Here is a 27,550-nt window from a genome sequence, read left to right as displayed (position 1 = left end):
ATCTATCTATCTATCTATCTATCTATCTATCTATCTATCTATCTATCTATCTATCTATCTATCTATCTATCTATCTATCTATCTATCTATCTATCTATCTATCTAATTGGAATAGTTTTCACCCGAAGTTCGCTTGAAAACTTGGTTATAAATATAATGGTTTTATCAAGTTATCGTATATTTGTCGTAGACTATAACCCCGTTTTTCTACGATAATTGTTCTATTGTGTTAGATTGCCAAGTTAAACTTTATACCCGCAGGTCACGCATTCGAATCCCGGCTGCGGTGGCTGCATTTGTGATGAAGGCGGAATTGTTGTAGACCCGTGTGCTCAGATTTGGGTGCACGTTAAAGAATCCCAGGTGGTCGAAATTTCCGGAGCCCTCCACTACGGCGTCTCTCATAATCATCTGGTGGTTTTGGGACGTTAAACGCCACATAGCAAGTAAAACTTTATAAGCAAATGCGTAGGAAACCCTGGGATTTCTTGAATATATATATATATATATATATATATATATATATATATATATATATATATATATATATATATATATATATATATATATATATATATATATATATATATATATATATATATATATATATATCTTGCCTTTCATTTATTGTTTGTATAGCCATCTCTCGTTTTGCAGACTTCAGGGGTTCCGTACGATTCCTTAGTTCAACAAAAATGAGTGAGATAAAAAAGATGGCGAGCACTGAGAGAGATAACACCTTGAAAAAAGTAGGCGATACGATAACATCGTGAGACCACCCAGAGATGTTCAAAACAGCGAGACCTTGAAACTCGATAAACGCGCACGCCCCATGCGGGCTGCCTTATGAAAAAAAAAAAATCTTCCTCGCGCTTTTGCCCCAGTGGCCTTTTTTTTTTCGCTGCACATTTTCTTTGTAATTTTTCATTTTTCCTTGCTCGAGCAGCCTTTGTATTGGCATGGGCAGCATCACGCCTCACTGAGTTATAAATTTGATAGCTCTATCTCCTACCATTTTCTTCTCAAAAGCATGCTCCATATTGCCACGTAGCACTTTTCCGTGCACCATTTATGCAATGCCGTGAAGCAGCTTATATTTTCACACACAGTTTAGCAGTGAGAGATCCTTTGTGTTTCGCGGGAAGATCTTTCATGCCTGATTCACGATGAACGGGTCCATTGTTTAATCATGTACCATCACCTATAGCATCACCCATTTCCCTAATTACTGAGGTAATGGCATTGTGATCAATATTATTCTTACTTGTTGGGTTTTGACATTCTAAAACTACCATAAAATCATGAGAGACGCTGTAGTGGAGGGCTTCAGAAATTCAATCCTCCCTGCCTTCTTCAACGGGCACCCAAACTTAAGCACACGGCCCTCAAAAATTCTCGCGTACATCGAAAATGTGGCCACCGCGGCGGGGATTCGATCCCTAGACCTGAGGGTCAGCAGCATAGTGCTTTAGCCACTTGACCACCATGGCAGGTGGACGTTGTGATCAAGTGTACTGGTTCTTCTACAACAAGTTTTACGTAGTTCGTGCTGAGAAATAAGGGTACATTAGTACTCGTTAACTGTAGCGTAGAATTGGCTGTCCCATAAATGAGCATTGGCGCAGCGAGAGAAATATGAGTGAGGGTTAATCCCCTTCCCCCCCAGATAAATTTTTGCAATTTTGGCGTCCGTATCTAAACACAAAAACATCCACACAAGCATGTGCCGTCCCATTCAAAACTTTAGAGACCACGAATGCAGATGGTAAACGGCAACGCGGCGCCTTTCTACGGCTGCGTCGTATGTGATAGACTACAGAGCAGTTTTGTTTTCTTTCGTAGAACTTCACACTGTTATTTTTTGTGGCGCTCAATGCAAGTGTTTTGCGCCGATTTATCTGCGCCGTGGACGAAGAGACCTGGTTTCCACCGGTTTGTGACATACCTTTTTATTGCAATTAACGTGACCACGCCTGAATATACGGGTCCTATGATGTCAGTTTATAGGAAATGTTGCTGCACAATTATGTAAGTCGACGAGGGGTGTATTATTAGTGTTACTAATTTCTTTTCTTTTTTCCAACCAGCATGCTTGTAACTGATACCAGTCGTTATTACCTAATGCCAAATAATATAAAGCAGTACTCTATTCATCTCTCTTTCGGTCAAGTGACTTATTGTACTTACCTTTAGTTGCTTCGTTTACACGATTTGGATGTTCATATGATTTGTTACTATGCCCCTCCCCCTTTATGTTATATCCATGTCAGATATTTGTAGAAAAATATATAAAAAACGAATCCATATAGAAATACACATGGATACCTCAAAAAAGAATAAAGGAAAGGAAATTTCCCATTCTGACGAAAAATTGTTCATACTAGACCAGGACAAAGTTTGTGACAAAATTAAAGCTTTCCATTATGGGGAATTGCTCCGATCACCTGATTTTTTTCATTAATTTTAAAACGATGAAACAGGAGAGCTTAGTGCCATTGTGGTGGCATCGGCTACTCTTTTTCTCTTAGTAGACAAAATATGCCGTAAGATAAACAGTACGGGCACGAAATTCGAGACTGCACAGCATACAATGTGAAAGTACACAATTCCAGTGCACGCGCGCTTGAAGCCAGTGAACGAGCAGGCCGTATCAGGACAAACAAAGGGCACGTGCGAGAAGTGCGCTCTTTCGACCTTCGCAGGCAGCCATCAGAAGGTGCCGTGGGCACTGTTTGCCGTGAGCTCCCATGGCCTCCAACATTTTTACCGTGACATTACGTGCCGTCTGCGTCAAATGAAACCCGAACAGCGGCAAGTCTCCGTGACGGTACAGTGCGCGCCGTGCACTATGCCATCACTGAGGAGGGGCACGGATACATGCGCTCAACTGCCGAACAGGATGCGCCCACCTGTCAATCGTGATAACTGGACTGCGCGCACCATACCATCACGATGGCTGGCCGCTGTTAGGGTGTCATTCGGCGCTTATAGCACATAAAGTGGCTGAGGCTCCCACTCCTTCACCCTTTTGTGCATCAGGTAATTTGTCAGTGCTGAATCATTCATTAGATTTTATAGGAATCAAATATACACTACTTCTACTTTACATATATTCATCTCGTCTCAGGTAAATGCTATTTAGTAAGAAAATATTCGATTGCTGCTGCATACTTATTGATTCAGAGTTGCGCATATTATGCAGCAAAAGACGATCTTACCACGCTCATCAGTGAGTGACTTAAGCATCCCCTCTGTGCACGAAAGCGTGCAAGACTTTACCGTTAAGACTGAATAAAAATGGAGTGTTTCGTGCCATGGTTCAGCTATAGTTTTTTTTTTACTAGAATGGGTGAGGAGGAGGGCGATAAAAAATTTGTGCATGATAATACGTGCGCTTTGCGAGTGTTTGTATGCATATAGATGCATAATATAAAAAAAAATGAGGGGACGTTACTCGTAATCTTATCGCCCCCCCCCCCCAACTCCCTTTTTCTCGCTACTCCACTGCTTCGTCCGAACGCTGGGCATCTATTTTATCACTGTGTTCAGCCACATCGCTCCACACCCCATTAGTCTTCTCGTCAGTGTTACCTCATTGGTAGGTTTGTATGGTAATGTGTTAGCGAAATGGCGTGCTTCAGTCGTATTTGTTAATAATTTAGTTCTGGTAAAACGGCCGGCTCATTCCGGAAGTCCGCATACGAGTGGGGGTATACGGTGGCAGTATGCGGAAGCGCCATACTCCGCTTTCCTATTCTTACGTCCTATGCTATCTCTCAGAGCTTCCTTTCATTCGCGGTTCTTTCCAGTTTTTCCTCCTCCTATCGCTGAAGTTCGAAGAACTGACTACCCACCTCTTTATCTAAGAAGCTCAGTCTTCTCTTAACCACAACTTGCTGGTGTCAGCTCGCCCATGAAGTAATTATAGTCGACGGCTTACCGTTGAAATAGAGGTGATAAGAAGTTGGTCCACAATGAACATAGAATTTTACTTGCTTCGCGGTGGACCGAGGACATTAGGACTTGCGCAGGGAACATTTAGCTTCAGTAGCTTTGTTGACAGCATGATTGATTGCCTGCTCTAATGATTGAATGAATGAATGAATGAGTGGGTGAATAAACATTACTTAAGGTTAAAGGAATGTTCTTTTGGAACGATCAATAAATGACGCTCTTGTTTTCTTTGCAGTCACTTACGCACGAGCGCTCATTACTGGTTATGCTATTACTCAGGAAAATTGCTTAAAAATAAATCTATTACAAAATTGGTAGTTCTGGTTCAAGTCAAAAGTTATATTGGATTTATATGATGTTGGAGCACTAGCGCCACGGTGGTCACATTTTTAATGGAGGCGAAAAGGATTGCGGCGCGTGTGCTAACACTGGTGTGCACTTAACAAAAATGACCGGATGGTGTAAATTTCTGGAACCCTCCACTATGGCGTCGCTCTCTATGATATAGTGTTTTTTTTGGACGTGAGAACCAAGGTATTGATTATTATCAGAACATAAGTTTACTTAAGGGCTAGTGAACTGTTGTGATACTTAACGAAACTTCATTGAATCAGTTGAATGAAAAAAAAAAGTATAGATGCTTTTCTGGTGAGCACTGCAATCGTGTCGGCACCAACAGGAGCGGATCTCTACCACAAGCTTCCGCCTACGTCGCCTCAGAGATCTCCTTCGAGAGTGTGCAAACCAGAAACTTGACACAAGGAAGAATAGTACGAAAGACAAACACCCAGGCGTCAATGTCTTTAGCTGATACCCAAGGGAAGCATTAGGGTCGCCAACGTAATTTTCACTCGAAAAGCCTTCTACTTTCCCTTACCAAGTCTGTTCACTCAACTTTCGGCACTTCACTGTTACTGGTTTTCATGCTGCGATGTTTTCGTACTTTCTCTTGAATTTTTTTTAATTTAATGCTTGAACAACGAGTTTCGGATTTTTGTTACAACCACGTCCACCTTTCCAGTGCTTGTCTCTTAAAAACTAAATACGCTGGAATTCGCGAATCTTAGCAGCCAAACATAGACCTACCGTTTTTACATTCGGGGCTTCTACAGGAGCTCCACGTTTAGCCTCAACAAAATATTTCAAAAGGGTGGCTACTTGGGCTGGTTGGTATTGCATTTACAAAAAAAATACACTTCTTTAGTGAGCAGGGAACGTTTTAGAAGGAAGAAAGAGCAGAAAGATAAGACAGAGCACACACTTGCAACCAAATTTATCGCTCAGATGGCGGGAATATATATACAGTAAGGAGGGCGAAGAGATCAGACACAGAAGAAAGGACAAATGATGGCACATGCGACAGACCACCTTATTCCAATCATGTCTTGACGGCAAAACACAAGCTGAGCTCTGTTTGTAAATCAGTTAACTACGAAGGATCTTCAAGTGTCGGGTGCAATACGAATCACGCAAAGATGTTTGTAAAACGTATGATAGGCGTTGCGTATCGGATTTATTTATCACGTGGTCGATATACATCGGTCAGACGGGGCGCTGTCTGAACAATCGCCTCAGGGAGCTCGCAATTCTGATGCGCGGATCAGTGGGCAGCCACTTGGCAAGTCACTGTGCGAATTGTTGGTGCACCCTAAGTTTGATGAATGCTATGTAATGACAAGATATAAGCAGAAGAGGGCACACGAAATATATGAAGCTTTTTTTTATTTGAAAAGCAGGAACTCAGGGTGTAAGTGCGCCGTCCGTCAACCTGTTTGATAATGAGTAGAAGTATCTTTTCAGTTAAGTTGTCATTTCAAGATTGTAATAAGGTGGCCTGGTGCATGCGCCATCATTTGTCCTTTCTTCTGTGTGTGATCTCCTCGCCCTCTTGACTGTATATATATTCCCGCCATCTGCGCAATAAAATTGGTTGTAAGTGCACGCTCTGTCCTATCTCTCTTCTCTTTCTTACTTCTTAAACGTTCCCTGTGCACTAAAAAAGTACATTTCTTTCAAAAAAGAATATTTCAATAGGCAACGCTGTAGTGAAACCGTGCCTGGAATCAATACTCGCCGTTGACAACAATTTTTTTCCGGCCATTGAATTCCTCCACGTTCTTTCACTCTTCCTTCATACCGCCTTGTTTGTCGAGCACTGTCCGGGCCTTTCTCTAGAGCTCCACCCAGGTCGCTGCCTTCGACTCAGAAGTTCAGTCACGTCCGCTTCCAGCCATCCGCTTAGACAGCAGTCTCGGATAGAGCGGACGTTGGCACAAATAGAAGAGGCGTACGCAACCCAACTAGAGCTAGGAATGTCCACAGGACATCCCTCGTCCAGCTTCCTTGAAGCACACACACAAAAAAACAAGCCGAATTGCAATCAAGCGAGTAAGATGCCAGCCTTTCTTTTTGCTTCCATGTTTCGGTGCTACCTTATTTGGTTGAGCACTGGTGCAAATTGTCACGTGCCACTACGTAAGCTTCACGCACGAGTACAGATGACATCCGAGATAGAAAATTATCGGGGCTCTTCTATTTTTCATCAGAGAGCTAAGTCGAGCCTGTGTCTTTGGAATGTCTGTCCAGTGCCAAGAATATAACGTCACAAGAGGAGGAGTGAATGAAGAAGTAAAACTAAAAAAAGGTACGATGCTAACTATGGTAACTGATGATGACAATCTTCGAAGATAGGATTATCATGATAGTGATAATAATCAATACTGGTGGCCACGATAATTTCTCCCCTTAAGAGAGAGCCTCGAACTGTCTGAATGTATGTCCAGTGTCACCCATGTCACGAGACCGGCGAGGGTTGGGAATAGAGAGGCAAAACGAAAAGGATCGCGATGCTAACCATGCTAACTGCTAATAATGGTCTTCGCAGCTGTGACCATGATTAAGGTAATGATGCTAAATGATTGTGAGCATGATAACGATCCACCAGCCTTGGCAGGAGTCCCCAGCATATAGAGGGGGCTTTAGCCCAAAGAGAAGTACGCAAACCATGCTATCTAACATAGTTGCTAGAGCACGGAACAGATACAAGCCGTTCTTCGTATGAAGCCCAACGTCTTCGAAGCATACAAAAAAAAGCAAGCCAAATTACAACAGCGGGGGTAAGATGGCAGCGCGTCCTGCTTCTCTGTCTCGGCCTTTCCATGTCCGGTTGTGCACTGGAGCGAACCTCACGTACCACTATGTACGCTAAACGCACGAGGGCGGATCATGTCCAGCATGAAGAAGTGTCCGTGCACGTCCGTCTTTTAGCAGTGGTGCCCGAGTCGAGCCTCCGCTGTCTGGGCGTGTCATGCATGCCACGTGGCCAGAGGTCAATGTAGAAGAACATAGTGGAAAGTGAGGATTCTCGAAGTGATGACAAAGATGATGATGATGATGATAAACGATGATGGTGATGATGCACGAAATGATTATACCCGTCATGGCTACAGTGGTTACGGCGCTCCTCTGCTGATCCTCAGGGAATGAATCCCGGGTCCACGGCGGTCGCATTCTGCTTGAAGTGAAAAGTTAGCGGTGCGTCTGCATGAATTTCGGCGCACACACAAAATGTAAGCATAGGAATTGATAGGCTGCTCGTTAAGTAACTTCTCTAGTTCTTTGGAGTAATTTCGCTAACTCCGATTCACAGGCTCCGTTTGGCGTCGCTTCATGTCGCTGCGAATACTAACGGAGGCCTTCGGAACCTATTACTCAGTAAAACACCCAGAAACTCTGCACGGTATTCCTCGACTGGGACACCACAAGGCTAGTACTGAATTCAGGAGGAACTGAGCAAGCAATAATGACTGTCAGAGCGTTCTAGAACCCTAATCGAAACCACTATTGTCATTCTGCTCGCGAGTTCGAAATGACCAAGAAGCCAGAGCCAGGAATCATTTGGAGGCGATGCCGAGGATGCTAATCGCGGTAACAATTAAGGCTAAGCATTAGAAGGCTCGAGCAGGTGAGTCCCCCAGACGACGCTCCTCTCCTACCCTCAAATCTCGTTTGCCCACACCGATCATTACGGCCGTCACGCTCTGGTCTTAATTCACGACGCAAGGCGGGCACCGTATCGCAATGAACCTTAAATCACAGTGTTTGGAAAGAAGCGCTCACTTACAACGAGGGTTGTGTAAACGGTCCGTTCTCCCTTGCTGGTCGGCAAACAACACAGAGATGAGGCGTTAAGACGCAAGTTTTGTGCAACTTCGGGGGTCTCTCAGTTCTTTTCAACGTGACTCTAAGCGGAAACGATAGTTTAGCTTGAACTGATTGAATATACTCTGAAGTATCTAGGGTCATTAATTTAGCCACCATAAGTCTAATAAAATATCAGAGAATCAATGCCAAAGCCTTTACTTGTATAATTTTTGCAAAAAATCTTCGACAGTTGCGTCACACATTCTAAGTATCCTTTCATATTTTCACATCTGGTTAACGACATTTCCCGAAATTCGCTATGTTAAGTTTCTGGCTCTTTCAGAAGGCAATGCAGTTGATTATTGCCGCTTAGGGAACTGTGCAGGTGCTAGTGGAGGCCATGGAAATCTATGACGTCATTGTTACTAGTACTCGAGCCCCATGGTGTCAATCCAATTTATCTTGCCTCGCCGCAGTGGTCAAGCGGCTAAGGTACTCTGCTGCCGACCCGCAGGTCAAGGGATCGAATTCCGCGGCCGCACTTTCGGTAGAGGCGAAAATTCTGTAGGCCCGTGAGGTCAGATTTGGGTGTGGGTTAAAGAACCCCAGGTGGTCAGAATTTCCGGAGCCCTCTGATATGGCGTCTCTCATAATCATATGGTGGTTTGGGACGTTGAACCGCACTTATCCATAAATACACATGCTGTTTACCGCTTATGCTGTTATGCTGTTTACCGCTTTACCGCTTAGCTCTTATTGGACAGCTTCAAAATCTATGGCACCATGCTGACTGGTGCTAAAGCTTCAAGGTGCCAAAGCACTTGATTGTTACCGGTTAGAAAACTACGGGGGCCCAAGAGGACGACCATCAATGTGTCTGAGGTCATGGCGACTGGTGATGGAGCTTGAAGGTGCCACCAGCGTTTTAATTTTGCGTGCTTTATCACTTACCGAAAAAAAAAGAGAGGCGGAGAGCAAAATCAAAGCTACGGCGGAAACGGAAGAGGTGGTGTGTGGGGAAGAGAATAGCAGCAGCGCTATTGGTTATGACGATTAAAGGATTCGACCAATGGTAGCGCACGCTCAAGCACATGTGGTGCTGGTGAGAGAGAAGGAAGATTGCGCCAAGCATTGGTGGAAGGGGAGAGAAGGCGCACTGCTGCTACTTGCTCCGCTGTTTAAACAGTCCTTTTCTGCTGGGAAATCAGCTGAAGCTGCTCGTAATGTCTTTGTAGCCAACATAGCAGGGGCTGATACCGTCACTACAAGCTCCGCAGCAAAACACAGTAGCCAGTAAGTGGTCGTAGTGATGACATATTTTACGCTCGCAATTGCGTCAGGGTAATTAGATGCAGAAACGACGCTATCTCCACCCAGCCCTCCCACATCTACGGTTGCAGACGGCCCTGCGGAACTGGAAGTCAAAGCCCCGAGGCAGCACTTCTAAGAACGGCCCCAAAGCAACGACTGTTAGCTCACATTTGAAATCAGGAACGTGTTCATTAATTCACCTGGTTTAACATGGCGAAACCGTAGTGACATCCGGTATTACCGCTTACGTGTGCAGCCTGCGCAAGTCCTGAGCAGCCTGCCTAAATAGGCCGGGCATAAATGTATATATATATATGCGCGAAGATAGCAGTGAGGCGTGATGACGCAAACTGTGTGTCAACATCACCAAACCTCCTGGCATAGCCTAACACTACTTGCAGGCAGCAACGTGTTTATCATCTGTGTGCCAAAAGTTGCTACTCTCCGATACGCCCGAGGAATCGCAACATCAGTCGCGTTTAATACGCACTTTGCCATGGGGCTTTATTTTTTTTTTTTTTGGTAGAGTGTTCAGAAAGACCCGGCTCTTCATAAACAGGCCGGATTCATCTTTCGCGTCGAAAGAAGAACTTGTTGAATAAATTACCGCAGAAGGCGGTAACAGATCACTGGCCGAGAAAAAAAGAAAGAAACGCACAAAAACAAAACAAAAACAAAAGAGGCAAAGCTGACACGGAAAGATAAAAAAAGGTGGCCAGTGACGACATCGGAGCCTCGAAAGGCACAAGTGGCCGAAACAGCTGAAACACGAGGCGGATCCCTTTAAATAGCACCCCATAGATTTGAAGCCCCCAAGGCGATGGCCGCTGTGTGGCGGGCAAGTGGCTTTTGCCGGCCGGTCGAGCCAGTCGGCTACACGCGGCGACTGACCTCCCTAATTGGTCGGGGCGTACGCGTTAGCGGGGTCTTAATGAGCGCAGCGTGCAGCTTGTTTTGAAAGGCAACGCTATTAGCATCAGGCACTCGAGTACTTCGCAATAGGAAAAAAAAAGAAAAGACAAGAAAGAACCGGGTTCATTTGGACGCTCCGCCGCGATGGCTTGATTTTTTTTTCAAGCCTCGCATGGCACATCCAGTTTCCGTCCTCTTGTTCTAGTTCTCTACTTTGTGTTATATCTCAATGACATGATCGAAGCTTGTGCTGTTTTTCCGCCACCTGCCTGCTTAATTTGACCCTTTTCCATGACCCTCTCTCTGCTCCCTTTGAATTTACTTCTTGTTTTCGTATGTATTTTCCCATGTTATAATTTTGGGGCAATCAGTTTATTGCTCTGTCTTTCATAGCAAAGTTCGTTAGTCTACTCTGGACAGTATTTGCGGTCCTCGTAATATTGTGAACATAGTAGTTGTAGCAGAAGCAGTAGTTGTTGCAGTCGTAGTAGTGGTTAGTAGTAGTAATAGTAGTAGTAGTAATAGTAGTAGTAGTAGTAGTAGTAGCAATGTTGTTACTAAATGTTCTAGTCAGGCGATTAGTGAGCGATGGTAAAGTTTATACGATAAAATGAAGATGACAAGGCTCAAAATTATAATGACGATGATGATGCGCTCAATACAAAGCTGACGATAGCAACGTTTGAGTCGGTGGTGATCCTAAATTATGATGATGAAAATGATAACGGTCATGACGTTGAATGGTAATGGTGGTGATAATTCACGTGACCTCTATAGCGAGTCAAAATACACTGACGCAGCTACAACTTCGCTATCCAAAGGATTTCAGAACGTGGAAGTGGCTAACTGTTTTTTTTTTTTGCCTGGAATTCATCTTTGCCATCTGCATTTTTCTTTATTGTGTGATGCGAGAATGACTTCTGTTCACCGCTCGTTAGTATCAGAGGCTTCCGCTTCAATTTACCCCTCTGCCCCTCCCTCGTATTACCGTAGCCACAAGTTCAAGCGATCTAGTGAAGAAGTCTTCATCGTCCATGGTGTGCCCTGGACGTTATTTCCAGCGTTATTTCGAAACGCCTCAAGGGCTGCTTCGGAGCACTCCGCATCTCGTGGCGCTCGAAAATGAAACGCCACGAAGCGAGGGCTCTCCACTTTCTCGCTTCGCGCCCGTCATTTTGCGAGGTTGAAATGAGAAGCACTCGCTTAGAAATGGCAGCTGCGTTTTAATGAGACGGTGTGCGCACAGCAGGCATCCCGACACTCGACGCTTGAAAAGGTGCATTAAATCGCACAGAGAGACAAAACGAGAGGTGAAAGCACACAGCGAAAGGGCGTGGTGATCGCATCATTTACGTGTGCGCTTTGGTTGTACGAATTAAGTTGATGCATTTCCGATAGAGGCGGAAATGTTGTAGGCCCGTGTGCTCAGATTTGGGTACACGTTAAAGAACCCCAGGTGGTCAAAATTTCCGGAGCCCTCTACTACGGCGTCTCTCATAATCATATGGTAGTTTTGGAACGTTAAACCCCGCATATCAATCAATCGAATTTAGATGATGCAGGGCTGATAAAGTTTTTCGCGTCCAAAGCATTCGAAGGCTGACCTGCCCCGCCCAGCGCACTATGACTGCCTAACGCTATAGCTTTGAAGTATTCACCCGATTGGAAAATCAACTAACGCGGGACGAACTGCAATAACTCACGGGATTATTTTAGTACTTCAAAACAATCAGCACGCTAATGACTCTTTTTTTTCCTTGACGGTCGATGTATTAATAATCTTTCTATGACTATGAATACACGACCATTGCTGCTGCCTGTAGCAACTGAACTGTTTCTCTGGTAATCAGGTGCATCAAGGTTTAATTCACATCATAGAGAAATGAAGTAATTAGTAAGGAGCATTTCGCAAAGCGATAAAAAAAAGAAAAGAAAAGAAAGAAAGAAAGAAAGAAAGGAAGAAAGAAAGAAAGAAAGAAAGAAAGAAAGAAAGAAAGAAAGAAAGAAAGAAAGAAAAGTAGTAAGTCAAGCGAGAATACTCCGCTAGAGCACCAACTAGAGATAGATCATCTCACTGCCAATCTCTAATCTTTTACGTCATATAATTTGCTATTTATATATGTGTATCTTTCAATAAACTTTCAGTTGACAGTCTGCGCTTGTGTGTGTGCCTTCTCTGTTTCTTGTCGCTTTTTCGCACAGTTATGTAGTTATGAATTACCAACTCGCCCAGCGTACAGCCCTTTCAAGAATACTCCTGGCGAAGGAAAAGTGGCTCAGATAAAAAAAAAAAAAAAAACGCCAGGCCTGCGCGGCAGGCGCAGCACAGTCACAGCGAAAGCTATAAGAGCGGCCTTTCAGAGCCTTTTCAAAACGCTCATTGGGTAACTATACTTCAAGCACACTTGCTTGGTACCCACTAAGGCATTGTAATAAACTTTTGGGTAGTAGGCTGGCATTCGCTATGATATTTTTCGTCATTCTTCTGAGAAGCGTGGTATCCGCTAAACACTTGCTAAGAATTTTGTGCCAATTGTTCATGCAGTGGCTGACGACGATGAGGAATTATGGCTTAAGTGGGTATACGCCACAGTTAATAGAGAAACAACAAGAAGCTTTTGTAGTGGGTTGGAGCATTGGACGGCCCACTCGTTATGCTAATCGCATTGTGCGACGACTGGTTGTTCTTTCGCAGTTCTAAAACGCTTTATAAGTCGTATTAACGCGATTGCTTTCGCGACATAAAGCCTGCCTAAGGCAAGTTTGACAACAAGTCACAAGCAGTGGAGTAACTCAGTGCTAGAATGCTGGGCTGCACCCAGCAGACCCGGGCTCGATCCCCATATTGCCATTGGTGCTAGGTCATGCCTGCCTAAGGCAAGCTTGACAAAAGTTACAAGCACCGGTGTAACTTAGTGGTAGAATATTGGGCTGACCCCTAGGGGACCCAAGAACAAGCCCCACTGTGTCATTGATGCAAGGGGTTTTTTTTAGGGGCGAAGCTTCTCAAAGCGACACCTGTTCGTCCCTCGTAGTAGTTCGTAACATGTCTTACGCTTTGACATGCAAGGTGGGGCCGGTGGGAGATTTCTCCTGTGCGTTGTTGAACAATGAAAAATTCACAGCGTGCGCGTTAACTAAAAGCCGAATTCTCGTGTCTCTCATTCTCCATTAACAGCCATTGGCATGTAAATTGAGCACTATCTGACAAGAAAAGGTCTCTACGTTATACTCGCTGGGCGTAACCTCCTTAGTTTTAGAAAGGTTTAGCAAGCGTTAGGCCGCAGTGCCGTGAATACTGCGAACTAGTATATACCATGAACTCGAGGTGGTTAAAGGTGGGGAGTAGACACGAAGCGCAAGCCGTAAGAAAGAGTACATGTGCCACCTCTCGTTTAGTCCTTGGAATGTCCGCTGGATGGCGGTGCTTCTACATGCGGAATATATAATGAAACGATGCGAGATGGTAGTACTTGGAGTGTTGACTAGATGGTCGAACGGACACACAGACAGATGCATGGATGGACACACGGATGGCTGCCTGGACGGATGGACGCATGGACGGACGCAGGGGCGGATGCATGGACGAACGCAGGAATGTTATACTCGCTGGGCGCAACCTGCTTGGTTTTAGAAAGGTTTTGCGAGTGTTGGGCCGCAGTGCCATGAATACAGTGAACTAGTATATACCATGAACTCGAAGTGAATAAAGGTGGGAAGTAGACACGAAGCGCAAACCGTAAGAAAGTGTGCTTGTGCCACCTCTCATTTAGTCCTTGGAATATCCGCTGGTGGCGGTGCTTCTATATGCGGAACATATTATGAAAAGATTCGAGATGGTGGTACTTGGTGTGTTGACTAGATGGACGAACGGTCACACAGACAGATGCATGGGTGGACGCATGGATGGTTGCACGTACGGACAGATGGACGCATGGACGGTCGCAGGGGCGAATGCATGGACGAACGCAGGGATGGATGCGCGGATGGACAGATGGACACACATGTGGCACGCACGGATGGGTGGATGGACGCATGGACGGAAGCAAGAACGAAAGGACGGACGGATGCTTCGCCGCACTCTCCATCATTCACCCCGTGGATATGCTGCCATTTTTTTTTAATTTCGCGAGATATGTTATGGACACCGGTGGCGGCGGCGAAGAACATGCAACTGCGCTTGACCCGTGTTGTGATCTCATAACAGCTTTCGCTGTAAAACGAAGTGGTTACCTGAGGACACGACACCTGTAACTATACGACGAATAAAAACAAGACGATTAGAATGATGATGAGAGGAGCATAAGAAGAGGACATACTGGTGGCAATAATAAACTGGAAGTCTCTATAACAAAACTACGTTGCCGTGTACCAGCTCTTAATTTCTACTTAAAAAAGTCTGCTCTCCTGTCATCCTTTCTATGCTCTAGCTGTAGCGAATCTGAACACACGGACCATTTTCTTCTGACAAGACTACGTTCAAAAAATCAAAGACAAAAATGTTTCGAAATTTCATTTCAAAAACTAGGAATCACCCTTACTACTCCTAATATTTTGTCTTTTTGGGGCTGCTTCATTAGGACACAGCGACACGAACATCTGCGGGGCTTCTGCGAATTCCTATGTAACACAAGAAGATTACCTTGCTGAGCCATGGATCAGCTCTCGATTTTTACTAGCCAATCTAACATTTATTATTTAGCTAATACACTGTCATGATTTAACCTTCAGAGGAATTTCATATGAATATTACACCTCAGATATTAAACAAATTATAATATTTATCTTTTTTCCCTTTTTTCCCATTGTGCTAAATTAATCCCACCAAGTCAAAACAAAGCAATCCTATTTCCCTAGCCTGGATAACCTAAAGGTATTGACTTTCATTAACCACTGGCTTCTTGGCAAATCCCCCTTAGTGGGTGAAAGCCACAAATGAAAGGATCAAGCAAGCAAGCAAGCAAGCAAGTGAATCATTTTCAAAAGTATGGGCACTCTCCTATTAAAATATGAAAAGCTTTCAGCGCTCATATTGAGAACCCTGAACTGAGAACTCTGAAAGAGTAAAACTACTAAAGGAGGTAAAGCCCTTTAGTAGTTTTACTACTACTACACGCAGAGAGAAAACTAGATTGAGTTACTCATCTTCTGAAGGTATGCAGGTTCATCTTTAAGCGAAGGACTCTCACAAAACAAAAAAGCGAAATATTATGTTTCATTGTATCAATATTTGTGCAGCCGAGTGGTGCTTGCAATGCACTTGAAATTTGAGACGGCCTTTTTTTGGATCCGTGCAAAGAGAATATGGTAAAAAACAGAGATGCTGACGAAGTCTGTGTTCACTAGCTTCTTCCAGCTGAATAACCTCAAAGGCAAAAACAAAAGCGAAAAAGAGAATGACACTGCCTTTCATGCACTTATCAACACTTACGGGTATCTACTTGTCATGCGGAGCTCTGCACAATTACGAGCGGAAACGTATTAACAATAAAGTTAATGAAGAATACACAATAAAGATGTGAACAACAAAAGCAAAGGAAATAAAAGAGAAGGGTGTACAGGCACCGTCATTCTTTGTAAGGCTCACGTGAAAATAAGGGATGTACAAAAATATGGACAGGGCGAAAACACCTGAAAGACAAAATCGAAACTATGCAACGTGAGGCGAAATACGAAGACATTTTCTGTGGTAGCCGAGAAATCTTCCGGAAGTAGGGGTCCGCTCATGAACAATACAGCTAAAAAAAATTGCCAAATTTAGCGACACGCAATCTAATTTAGCGACGCACAAACTCACAGCTCGAATTAAAGAACAACGGAGGACCCATTTTTGCGCCGTAATTTAAGATGAGGCCTCAAAAGACGTTGCTTTCTTCGTTTTTTTTTGTTTTCATAAAAGAAATTGGTAAACGGGGGTGCTTTTTGCATGTTGAGGTCATGTACATTGTACGAACACGCACCTTGTACGAACACGGTTCTCGTTGTGGTGGGATGTAGGACGAGGTGATTCGATTCTTGCAAAAAAAAAAAAAAAAAGGCCAGGACGAATAACTTTATCGAAACACACAGAGCAAGCACTTTTTTGTCACTAATCTTAGAAACATTAAATTTTTGCAAAACCGTCATCGATCTTCGAGACTTTTCCTTGATCGCAATAAGCGCACAGTAGGGACAAAAAATGATCAAATGTAGGTTTGTGCTTGTGTGTGTTTTATTGTGTTCCCTCCCAATTATGTGTTACATTAGTGTACAATTAAACCTTTTTCAGGGTCTCACATACGGTATATACCCGAGCCTCAACCCGTATTATACGAATATCATACGATTTTCATGTTAGGGTATGTCGCTTGTGTTCGCCATGCAATCGTGTCATACCATACCTTGTTTCGCAACATGCAATGTGAACGAAACCGTCGCAAGAGCTGCAGGACCATGAAATGTAGATCACGACATTCATGACATGTCATGATTTTCATGTTATGACTCGTCAAATATGTTCTTCATACAGTCATGTTATGCAATACTAAGTTTGGTATCGATACCGTTATCGAAACGGCCAGGAGAGCTAAAAGTCATAGGTGGCTAGATAGATAGATAGAGATAGATAGATAGATAGATAGATAGATAGATAGATAGATAGATAGATAGATAGATAGATAGATAGATAGATAGATAGATGGATAAGCAAAAGCAGACAGCTTCTTTGAATTTGTACCAAACTTTGTTCCACATTAAAACTCGAAGCCGTTGCAACGCTGCACACTTCTAAGAACAGCCCAGTAAATCGAGTGCCAAGAGATGAAAGCAGATGGCGTGGGAGGTCGAGCTCGGAAAGGGTGCGGACAGTTAGGGAAGATGGGGGGGGGGGTGAAGCACGGGATAAAAATTTATGGGCATACCTGATTAACGTCCTCATTTTCGCAGCGCTTACTGGAGAAAGAGAAAGGGGATAATAAAGTTTCGCCGGTGCCCGCCATACATAGCGCAGAACCGCGGGACGCGAACAGAAGAAGTTTCGCGCATAGGTTTTGGTCTTTTTGGTCGATTGGTTTACGTTTCCCCAGCTGTCGTCTTCTGTCTATTTGTCTAGCGCACCAGAAAAAGAGGGGAAGCAAGCGTCACGCTTAATTCAATTCGAATGTCTCCAGTGGTGCGTGATAATGACCTTCATGGAAGCGGTCGGTGGACCGTAAAGGTACGCTCCCCTGGTGTCGAGATGCGGAGCTGTGCGCAACTCGTATCGTGTTTTTTTTTCTTTTGTAGGAAGAATACTACGCGATATTTTTATGCGTGTCTTTTCTGCTTATTGCGTGGATCTGACGACAGTCCGAGTGTCGTAATCGATTATTTCCCGTATTCTCCACCTTTTGACAGTCGCTGGCTGCCGGTCCAAGTTCGTGAATTTCATTTTGACGCTTAACGTGCTACGGCTACCGTCAAACGTAATAACGCCATAAATTTGTTTTAATTAGGAGACGCCGTATTAAAACAGATTATTCATAATCGTATGTTGTTCACGAGCCACACGCAGTGCGAAAGCCAAGCCATCTCTTCGAACTATACCTGCGTCGCAATCTTAATTGTTATGTATAACTAGCACGATAACTTAATAGCTTTTATATCATGGCAAAAGCGAATAGTCTGAAGAAGCAGAATCTGTCAATTCAATGAACTATATCATCTGAAACAAGAACAATATATTATCTTGGATTTTAGGTCCCAAAATTACGATATGATTATGAGAGATGCCGTATTGAAGGGCTCCCTAAATTTCCACCATCTAGTGTTCTTTACCGAGCACCAACATTGCAGAGTACGCGGGCCCCTACCATTTAATCTCCCTTTAAATGCGATCACCGAGGCTAGAATCGTACCCGCGACCTTTGAATCAACAGCCCAGCACTGTACTTATTGTTATTCTGAGGCATACCATCCCAGAAAAGAAGTAGCCAACGTTCTCAGAAGATCACAGCGCCAAAGAAGGCGCTGAGATCTTCTTGACAACAGCTTGTTAGATAGAGAAGCTTGCATCTCTCGGTGGCGAAAACAAAGCGATAATATTTATTTTTGACCACTGATAGAGTGTCGGTATTGGATTTAATCACGAATGCTAGTTTAAAGCACACCTCAGAGAGGAATAAAATTGCAAGAATAAGCTTTCGGTTCGAAATAGTTAAAGACCACATACGGCAGCGTATCCAATTAGGGGCATTTTTCAAGAAGTTATGATTATAGAAGGTGGCATATTAACTAAATCACTCCATGTAACTAAGCTAGTCACGCTTTTAAGCATTCTTTCTTTCCACGAAGGATTGTTGCGTAGAATGCCCCAAACGCACCCACCATCACCACATTATCTTATTTACTTCTTTCTGGTGGCAGTACGCCGGAGGGCGTACTGCTGCCAATAAAAAAAAAAGAGTTCAGTGACCTTATCAATAACTTTTCATTGTAGACTATTGATATTGCTTTATATAACAGTGATGCTATTTTTAAAATCAACGTGCACGTTCTGTTGGTCTTCATTCAGCCAGGCCATCCGTACTGTTACCCTGCCGTCTCCCACAATACCATTCAACAAGTGGGAACCTGCGTGCATGACTGACTACAGGCAAATATAGTTAGATACCGGCACTCCTCTTCTCTACAGCGGCCGTTCATCAATACTTCGTAGCCTTCAGCGGGAAGGAACCACAAGCCCATACTATCCTGTTTCCTTCGGCGACCTTCCGTACACCTCAAACGACGCACGCACATTTGCACGTGAACGCGACCAGCAAACGAGAAAATCGGTGGCGCGAACGGTGAGAGCCCGCAGAAGAAAAAAAAAACGTATAAGAGATACCGGAGGTGAGGGGGAAAAGAACACAGAGAGCCGGCGGCCGTGGCGCCTATTTTTGTCCGTTGCCATGGCAACGGGCCCAGGTTGATCCTGCGCACCGGTGCCGAAGCCCGCGCAAGGTAAGTCCCGGGCCTCCACACACCACTTGCGCGGGACGGCCCGGGCCTGCTCGACCGAGCAAGAACGAATCTTTATTCTCTTCCCTCTCCGTTTCTCTTGCACTTACCTTTTCTTTCTTTCCTTTCATCTGTGTTTTTCCTATCGCTCTCCTTACTCCAACATACTCGCCATTCCCTTCGCCTCTCCACACTTCTTGCTCTCCTTATCTCTCTATTTCCCCTTTTCCTTTAGCATCCTATACCTCATGCTTTTCAATCCCTTGTCCATTCTCTGTGCTTAATCTATTCTTATATTATCACATTCACTTGCCCCATTTCTCTCACCTTTCTAGTTTTCTTCTTCTTTTTCACATATTCCCATCGTTCTCCTTTCTCGCTCCCACGACATCTCTATTCTCTCCATCTCTAAACTTCGCGCTCTCATTACCTCTTTATTTTCCTTCTTTCTTTACTTACCTATACCTTTTGCTCTTATTCAATCCCTCTTTCAATCTCTTTATTTCATCCATACACTATCACCTCTCTCGCCCTATCTTCTATTTATAATTTTCGTCTCTTTATATCGCTAGACATCTACCTGTGTGTCCTTCTTCTACCTGTATCCCTCTGTTAAGTTTTCTGTAGTCGCACACTTTTCGCTCCAAATACGTATTTAGATGTGCGTCTACTTTCCTTGTTTTTTTTTTCTCTCTCTAATCCCTCTGCAGCTGCGAGAGATAGCATTTCCTTCCTTTCGTACCCCAGCTGGATGGAGCACCCCACTGAAGAAGAAGAAAAGATGAATTGAAACAACGCACCAGTCGTTTCCGTCTTAAGGGGAGAAACTTGTTGCTAGGCTACCTTTTTTATATGGCTACTTGAAACAGGCTAGGGGGAAGATCTGTCCCTTGTGGTGTAGAGTTACGGCCACGGCGTTTCGTTAGTTCCGTTTCCCGCACTTTCGTGTGTGTGTACGCAGATGGTACACACGTGCATTCACCGATTTACGAACCTTTAGTGGGCAGCCAAGCCCCGAGTCCTGTAATTTGTGATTTCACTTGTAGAGTTTTTCTTGCCCCAAAATCAGTGAGCGGATTCGGTTTCTGCGCAAAGAGGCTCCCGGCACTTCCATTTATTGGTAGCGCTGCCTCATCATCGGGCCAAATGTAATTGAAGAAAGAGAGAAAGAACGAACGAACAGCTAAAGACAGAAATAAAAACGAAAAATATGCCTCCACATCCCCGAAGGGAATCATGAGAAAATGCGGATGCATTTCTCCCGCCGTGAGATGGTACCGTTGCCGTAAGACATTCACCTTCCCCGAATTCCTCCATCGTCTTGAGAGGCGCCCAGTCAGTGAACGGTCGAGAGTGAGGAGCAAGCGGTTGAGAAAGTGGGGCGCCATCGTTCTCGGCTCGGCGTTGGCGTTTGACTGCTGCGTCTGGAGCAAACATTTATGGATGTTTTTGAGAGGCAGCCAGCCAGCGAACGGTCGAGAATGAGGCGTGAGCGGACGGGAGAGTGGGGCGCTGAAAGAAGATGGAGAGAACGGTGAGAGAAGGAGAGGCGAGGCAGTGCGCCTACACTCTCCTACATTCTCTGGCACCACGCGATTCGGTTACTAGGGTTGAGGATAAGCGCGCGTGCCAACAGCTCTTGCTATGAGTGAGAGAGTGAGAGCGGAGAGAACACCTGCCGGCGTGCGGAAACCGCCACGGACAACGCCTGATGCCTGACATAGCCCGACTAAGAAATGCATTCGCATTTGAAAAGCGGTACAAGGGCAATGTTGCTGTCCAACCAGTGACGCGGCTCAACCACCTTCGCCGTCAAAACATAAATAATTATGTAACGTCAGCTTTACTTAAATGCAAATCGTACGGTAGTGGTATGGTATGCTAAGTGAAGGTTCCGCTGAGTTCATGTGAATTCGAGGTGCTGAAGTGCAAATAAACTGTTCCCCTTTATTACAGTTCCCACGTTGATGACTCGCTCATGCACCTCACACGTAAGGAAACATTTTTTGGACGGGGGCTCTAAGCGCAACATTCTTCCTATCACTGTAAAAGACAGAGCTTATTTTTGAGCTCCTACAAGGGAATGTTACATCCATCCATCGATCCATTCATCAATCAATCGTTCGGTTGGTCCACCCACCTGTCCGTTCACCCGCCCGCCCGCTTATCTATCTATCTATCTATCTATCTATCTATCTATCTATCTATCTATCTATCTATCTATCTATCTATCTATCTATCTATCTATCTATCTATCTATCTATCTATCTATCTATCTATCTATCTATCTATCTATCTATCTATCTATCTATCTATCTATCTATCTATCTATCTATCTATCTATCTATCTATCTATCTATCTATCTATCTCCACGGAATTCCTTTTTCTCTCTTTCTTGATGCAGACTTCTGAAAATTGGATCCCATTCGGACAGGTGAGCGAAGGAAAAGAAACTACCTCCCATACAGTAAAGAACCAAGAGAAGAAGTTTGAAGAAAAAGATCGAAGAAAAAAATAAAGGCACAGAGCATGTCCTAGAGCATTCCGCTTCGAGCACAAAAATCTTCGAATGCGAAACCTGGACGAGCTTGAGCAGAAAGGACGTTCGACGATCCCTATACGTAGACGCCCGAAGGCAGGTCTCAAACTCGGGTTCGCCCCATTTGTGCAAACACGAAGGAACACGAGAGCCCTTTCAGTTCTTCCAGCGTGCTCCGCGACAGGTGAGCTTTGAGGAGTCCTGAACCGTTCCTGGGTTGAATCACTTGGCAAGGTTGCGTTCGCTTTCACGTTGGACCTTTTTCTATTTATATCTTCGGAAGCAATACACCCAATATCGCCCAAAGACTCACTCTTACTTTTACTTTTCTTTTTTGTTTTTTTTTTAGTCTCTAGGCTCTTCAACCCTACCATTGGTGTGAGCGAGCATGCCGTGATTTAGGTTCGAAACTACAGGTAGGCTCTCGAGATGGCGGCACTGAAAAATATATCTGCATTCGCAAAGGGTTCGTTGTTTCGGCTGTGTCATTGCCAGCTGTTGAAGTGCCTATTCTTTCTGTATCGCACTTATACCAGAATCTTGAGGCACAGTTCTTGCTGTGTTAAAACACCCGCCCCTTAAGAACAATTGCACAGAATACAGAACGAAGAATGGGTAAGGTACGCATACAAAGAGGACAAGCGGTGGTCCTGTCTCCCTTTGTTCTCTGACAGTTGTATTGTATATCAAATTTGGAACGAAATACTACAGTTCTTAGGAACCTTTTGTGAGTTTCTTTTCAAGAAAGCTACACCGAACACGATCATTAACTAAAATCAGATTGGGTTTATAAATTCGTGTGTTAAAACGTCATACGACGGGAACAAAAAAAAAACATACAACAGTTTTTAGAGCTCGGTTATTATTTTTATTGCAGTACATATTTTTCTTGACAAAGTCTTAAAACTGTGAGCCATTCATCGCTCGTTTGCCCACCACAATAAATGACAAAAAGTATTGGTCACAGGCAAAGACACGCCTACGGAGAGTTGAAGTACATAAAAGGAAAGAATTCTAATTGAATACTGCTTCTGGCTGAGTACCAAGTGCCAATATAGAAATGAGGGAGCCGGAGAACTTGACTTGCGTGGGTGGGAATTTCAAGGGTGCGGTAAATGGTCTAGAAAAGGAGCTATCGGTGGAGAAGCGTTCTTCCTATAGTAGATTGAGTGCTAAACCTGGTTGCATTAACAGGTTGATTGAGAGCCGCTGCACCCATGAAGGAAAATCTATAAAGATAACCCCCGGAGGTGAGCGCTAAAAGGCAAGTTTCTGGATGCTAGTGTACTTTATGACATGCTTTTGTATTCCAGGTCGAAGCCACCACAACGATATTTACAGATGACCACAACCATACTTGAAGGGACACTAAAGTCAGATAAAAATTTACGCCAGGGTAAAAGCTCAATGTATGACAACGTCTAAAGCAACAGTATTATCAACTGCAGCGCCCTATAACCGAAAAATTAAGGTAAATGCACAAGAATACATACGCCGCTGAAGGATATTCTCAATCTCGATGACGTGAGAAGAACCACCTACAATTAACAACTAGTAATTGATCTTGCTGCACTAAATAAAGAATATCCATGCATAAAAGATGCAATAAAATGCTGCTTGTTACTTTTTGTCTGATTAGTGCAAGAAAGAACGGTCGGACGTTACCATGGGGAATGGCGCGAGTTGGTCAAAAATTAAATTTTCACGCGGTTGAACCGGACAGGTCGTGCCATCTAGCGGGACCCAGTCGAACCAAAACATGACCGCCATCTCGGAGCCAATGGCAAGAAATTGATCAATGGCCTTTTTTTTTTTGCTGCTGTGGCTCCCGCTGCTTGCGTTCTGATACTACTGTTGCCGGCGGTCACGCAGTTAAGCCTGGCAACGTTGTGCATGGCAATCGTGACGTGAAAGGGTGCGTTTCTTGAGGCAGGTTATTCGAAGTGTGCCAACCCGATGTGGAACACAAAAACGTGATTTTATTTTGAAATAAACTCTTCCTTGGCACAAAGGTAACAAGACGAGATACGTAATGCATTCGGAGGCCCCATAGTTACGAGAACTAGTCATGCGAGTGACGTGTTCCTAATACTAAAACACTTGTATGTTAAAGTCTGATGCAGCATGAGAAGGATTGATATTTATAAAATATGACTCGGATTTCATGAAGGCCTTCTCTTTTCCATTTTTGTTCTTTTTTTATCTTCCAGAGTGGCACATACAAGTCGGCCAGCAGTGAAACGGTACAGCCGAGTCTCATTCCATGCTCGTGAGAATAATAACATTACCAAAAAAATGTAAAGTTGGTTGTGGTACTCACCCTCTTGTCAGACTTGCGCTGCGCGTCGTAGATCTTCCATATGAGCTCGGGTCCCGCTGAGGCAGTCTGGCGGCCGATCTCGTAGAACTGGGAGATCGGGTTCGCCTCCAAAGGTGTGGCGGGCCGTGTGCGAAGCTGGGCACAAAGCGATAGCAAGATTTCTATCTATCTATCTATCTATCTATCTATCTATCTATCTATCTATCTATCTATCTATCTATCTATCTATCTATCTATCTATCTATCTATCTATCTATCTATCTATCTATCTATCTATCTATCTATCTATCTATCTATCTATCTATCTATCTATCTATCTATCTATCTATCTATCTATCTATCTATCTATCTATCTATCTATCTATCTATCTATCTATCTATTATCTAGTATCTATCTATCTATTATCTATCTATCTATTATCTATCTATCTATTATCCATCTATCTATCTATCTATCTATTATCTATCTATCTATCTATCTATCTATCTGTACATCTGTCTATCTGTCTGTCTGTCTGTCCATCCGTCCGTCTGTCCGTCCGTCCGTCCGTCCGTCTCTCTGTCTGTCTGTCTGTCTGTCTGTCTGTCTGCCTAATCTCATCCACTCTAGTCTAGAGTATCGCTCACCTTGTCCCCCCCGCCAGGGTTGACCAGCTCGGCGATGACGGAGCGCCGGCGTCCACCCTTGGGGCTCACGGGCATGCCGGCCACGGCCAGCAGCTTGCCCCGATCGTCGGCGGCCAGCGGCAGCGTGGCGGGGGAGCCCGCTGCGCCGGGTGCCGCCCCCGCGGCCAGGCTGCCCACTCCCGCCAGCGTGGCCGCACTCGCGGCCGACGGCGGAGGCGAGCCGGCGGCGGCCGCAGCCGACGCCAGCTGCAGCACATGCGGCGAGCTGGGCGTCCTCGGGAATATGGTGGTGGCCTTTCACGGGGCCCTGCGCCGACCGAGCAGCGACATACTTGTCCGTCAAACGTGACACTTGCAGACAGCAAGGGCTTGTTAACACCTATACGATTTGCGTCATAAAAGGTAGCGCAAAGAACAGGGACCGCGAAATCGTGCACTCGTACACAAAGTGCTATCAACTCACATATATTGAAAAATACACACGCGTATGTACTCATGAAAATTAACACATGACGCCAAAAACACAAGAGAAGGAAAGTTATAGTCATTGGTAATGAGGAAATTTGCCTTGATAGGATGCAAGACTATTAGTACCTTCCTCAAGTTCATTACCGAAACACCAAAGTGAACATGGCGCGACCAAGGTAGTCGCATAAAGTCGCAATGGGACGCCATGGTCGCCGAGCGAATGCTTGGCCCTGGTCACTCGCGCTCCATTTTGGAGTCGCGCGGCTCCACTTATGAAATCGAAACGATGAGGTGTGCAAGAAAAAGGTGTAAGCTTATTTAGATGTGCAATGGCAATTCAAGCAGTTTCAAACTATATTCGGCCACGGGTATCACTACCACGCAGGCATGACTATCGGTTCCCTTATGTTGCTGTTTCGATTGATTTGTGGGGTTTAACGTCCCAAAACCACCATATGATTATGAGAGACGCCTTAGTGGAAGGCTCCGGAAATTTGGACCACCTGGGGTTCTTTAACATGCACCCAAATCTAAGCACACGGACATACGGCATTTTCGTCTCCATCGAAAATGCAGCCGCCACAGCCGGGATTTGATCCTGTGACCTGCGGGTCAGCAGCCGAGTACCTTAGCCACTAGACCACCACGGCGGGGCTAAGTTGCTGTTTTATGTCGCCATTTAAAAGCCGTCATTGGACTGCCAATAGTCGGTCTGAATGAGGCTTTACAAAAGTTCCACAATCATTGTTCGTTTTTTGCTTCCCACAATCGCGATATGGTTAGGAGAGATACCATAGGAAAGGGTTCCCACAATTTTGACTATAGCCGGTCTGATTCAACTTGCACCTTAATGTAAGTACACTGTGTCCTCTACCATTTCACCTTCATGGAAATGCGGTGGTCGTGGCCGGTATTAGAGATCGCTACCTTCAGGTAAGCAGTCAAGAGCAATAAGCCCCAGTGTCAAGAAAGAGCGCTCAAGAAAGCGCGCGCCTCCGATTTCTAACGGTTACAGGAAAACTTGACACCGAGGAGACCCTACGTCAGCTGGCGCAACGAAGAAAGAAGCATAGCAAAAGCCGCCGCGTGCACGCCTCCTCTATCCCTCGAAGGAACCGCTGCCACGTCGACCAACCTCCTCGAATATATTCATGGTTCTCTTTCTTACTCCTCTTCTTTTCTATCTACTTTCGTTCTATTATTCTCCTTTTCCCCCATTCCATGTGTAGGGTAGCCAACCAAGCCAAGCTTGGTTAAACTCCTGCCTTTCCTCTCTATTTATCTCTCTCTCTCTCTCTCTCTCTCCTCAGATATAACGCTGAGCGAACTGTGGAAACACCTAGAAGGAAAGGGGCGTGATGCTGCAGAGTTGCGTGGCGGTGCGCAAAACACACGAGAAAGATGTCGCTATTTCTCCGATGTTTGGCTGCGCGGCGCGCCGTCGAAAAACTTGCAAATTTAGAGAGCCCAGCGGCTAGTGCGTATAAGCAAACAGCGGAGGGTGGCGATCAGGAGATGAAGTGTGCGTATTCCGCCAATGAACGAAGGCGTGTCCTGCAGTAGCAGCGCGTGAGGGGCCGATGTGCTGCCAGCGAAGAAGTGTTAATGAAGTGCGGTCAGTTGACGCGAGAGTTTCCGGGAGGCGAAACCTCGAACGTAGCGGGACGACACCCGGCGCTGGGTTTTAAGTGAGTGCTTCCACATAAAAGCGGGCACCCTAAGTTCTTAGTACGGCGTTGGTAGCCACCACCACTCCAGATACCCAACTGAACTGCGTCTTTGCCGACTTTTACCATGACAATGTTTACATACAGGACTGCGGGTCAACAGTGCACAAATCTTCAAACTGACACCATACAAGTGTGGTTCACAGCGCCACCATCAGTCGCACATCACGCCAATAGGCAACTTGATAATTGGGGCCCCAATGAGCTTGGAGACCGAAGAAGTTTGCGACTCGCCAGGGCGCCTGCGCATAACCCAAGCCAATCTTGGGCCCTTGCGTTCGTGTTGACCCAAGGCCCGAAATTCGAAAACTAGCGTGGGTCCCCAAGACGTCTTGGTCCACCAGTGAGACGAAGTAGACGCAGCGCGAGCAACGGTGCCGTATGGTCCGCGAGGTCACATAATTTTAATTTGGTCACGAGTGTAGGGCCGGGCATCTGACCCGATTCTCAAACGCAACTGATCCTCCGAACGCAAGAGCAACCTACGCAACGCATGGGGACCCACTGTCTCGAGCGCCCAATTCAGGAACTGTCTATTGTTTCACGAAAACTTTTCGTGGACACCACATGTGCACTTTCTAAGGAGTAAT

The 27,550-nt window shown here is 44.9% G+C and overlaps 1 protein-coding gene across 1 annotated transcript in view; it reads right to left on the bottom strand.

Moving 5' to 3' along the window:
* bma (SCY1-like protein bma) overlaps positions 1–25,047 on the bottom strand; it is a 136,020-nt gene extending 110,973 nt beyond the window's left edge. The window contains exons 1-2 of the mRNA XM_075873323.1: positions 24,766–25,047; positions 24,139–24,273 (exon numbers count right to left, since the gene is read on the bottom strand). Of these exons, the coding sequence (XP_075729438.1) occupies positions 24,139–24,273; positions 24,766–24,840 (210 nt within the window). The 5' untranslated portion in view covers positions 24,841–25,047. The remainder of the gene's footprint in view (positions 1–24,138; positions 24,274–24,765) is intronic.
* Between the last annotated feature and the right edge of the window lie 2,503 nt (positions 25,048–27,550).

The sequence above is a fragment of the Rhipicephalus microplus genome, chromosome 9, assembly GCF_043290135.1.
Source record: "Rhipicephalus microplus isolate Deutch F79 chromosome 9, USDA_Rmic, whole genome shotgun sequence".
NCBI lineage: Eukaryota > Metazoa > Arthropoda > Arachnida > Ixodida > Ixodidae > Rhipicephalus > Rhipicephalus microplus.
The sequence above is the reverse complement of the archived record's forward strand: the minus strand, read 5'-3'. Positions and strand labels throughout refer to the sequence as shown.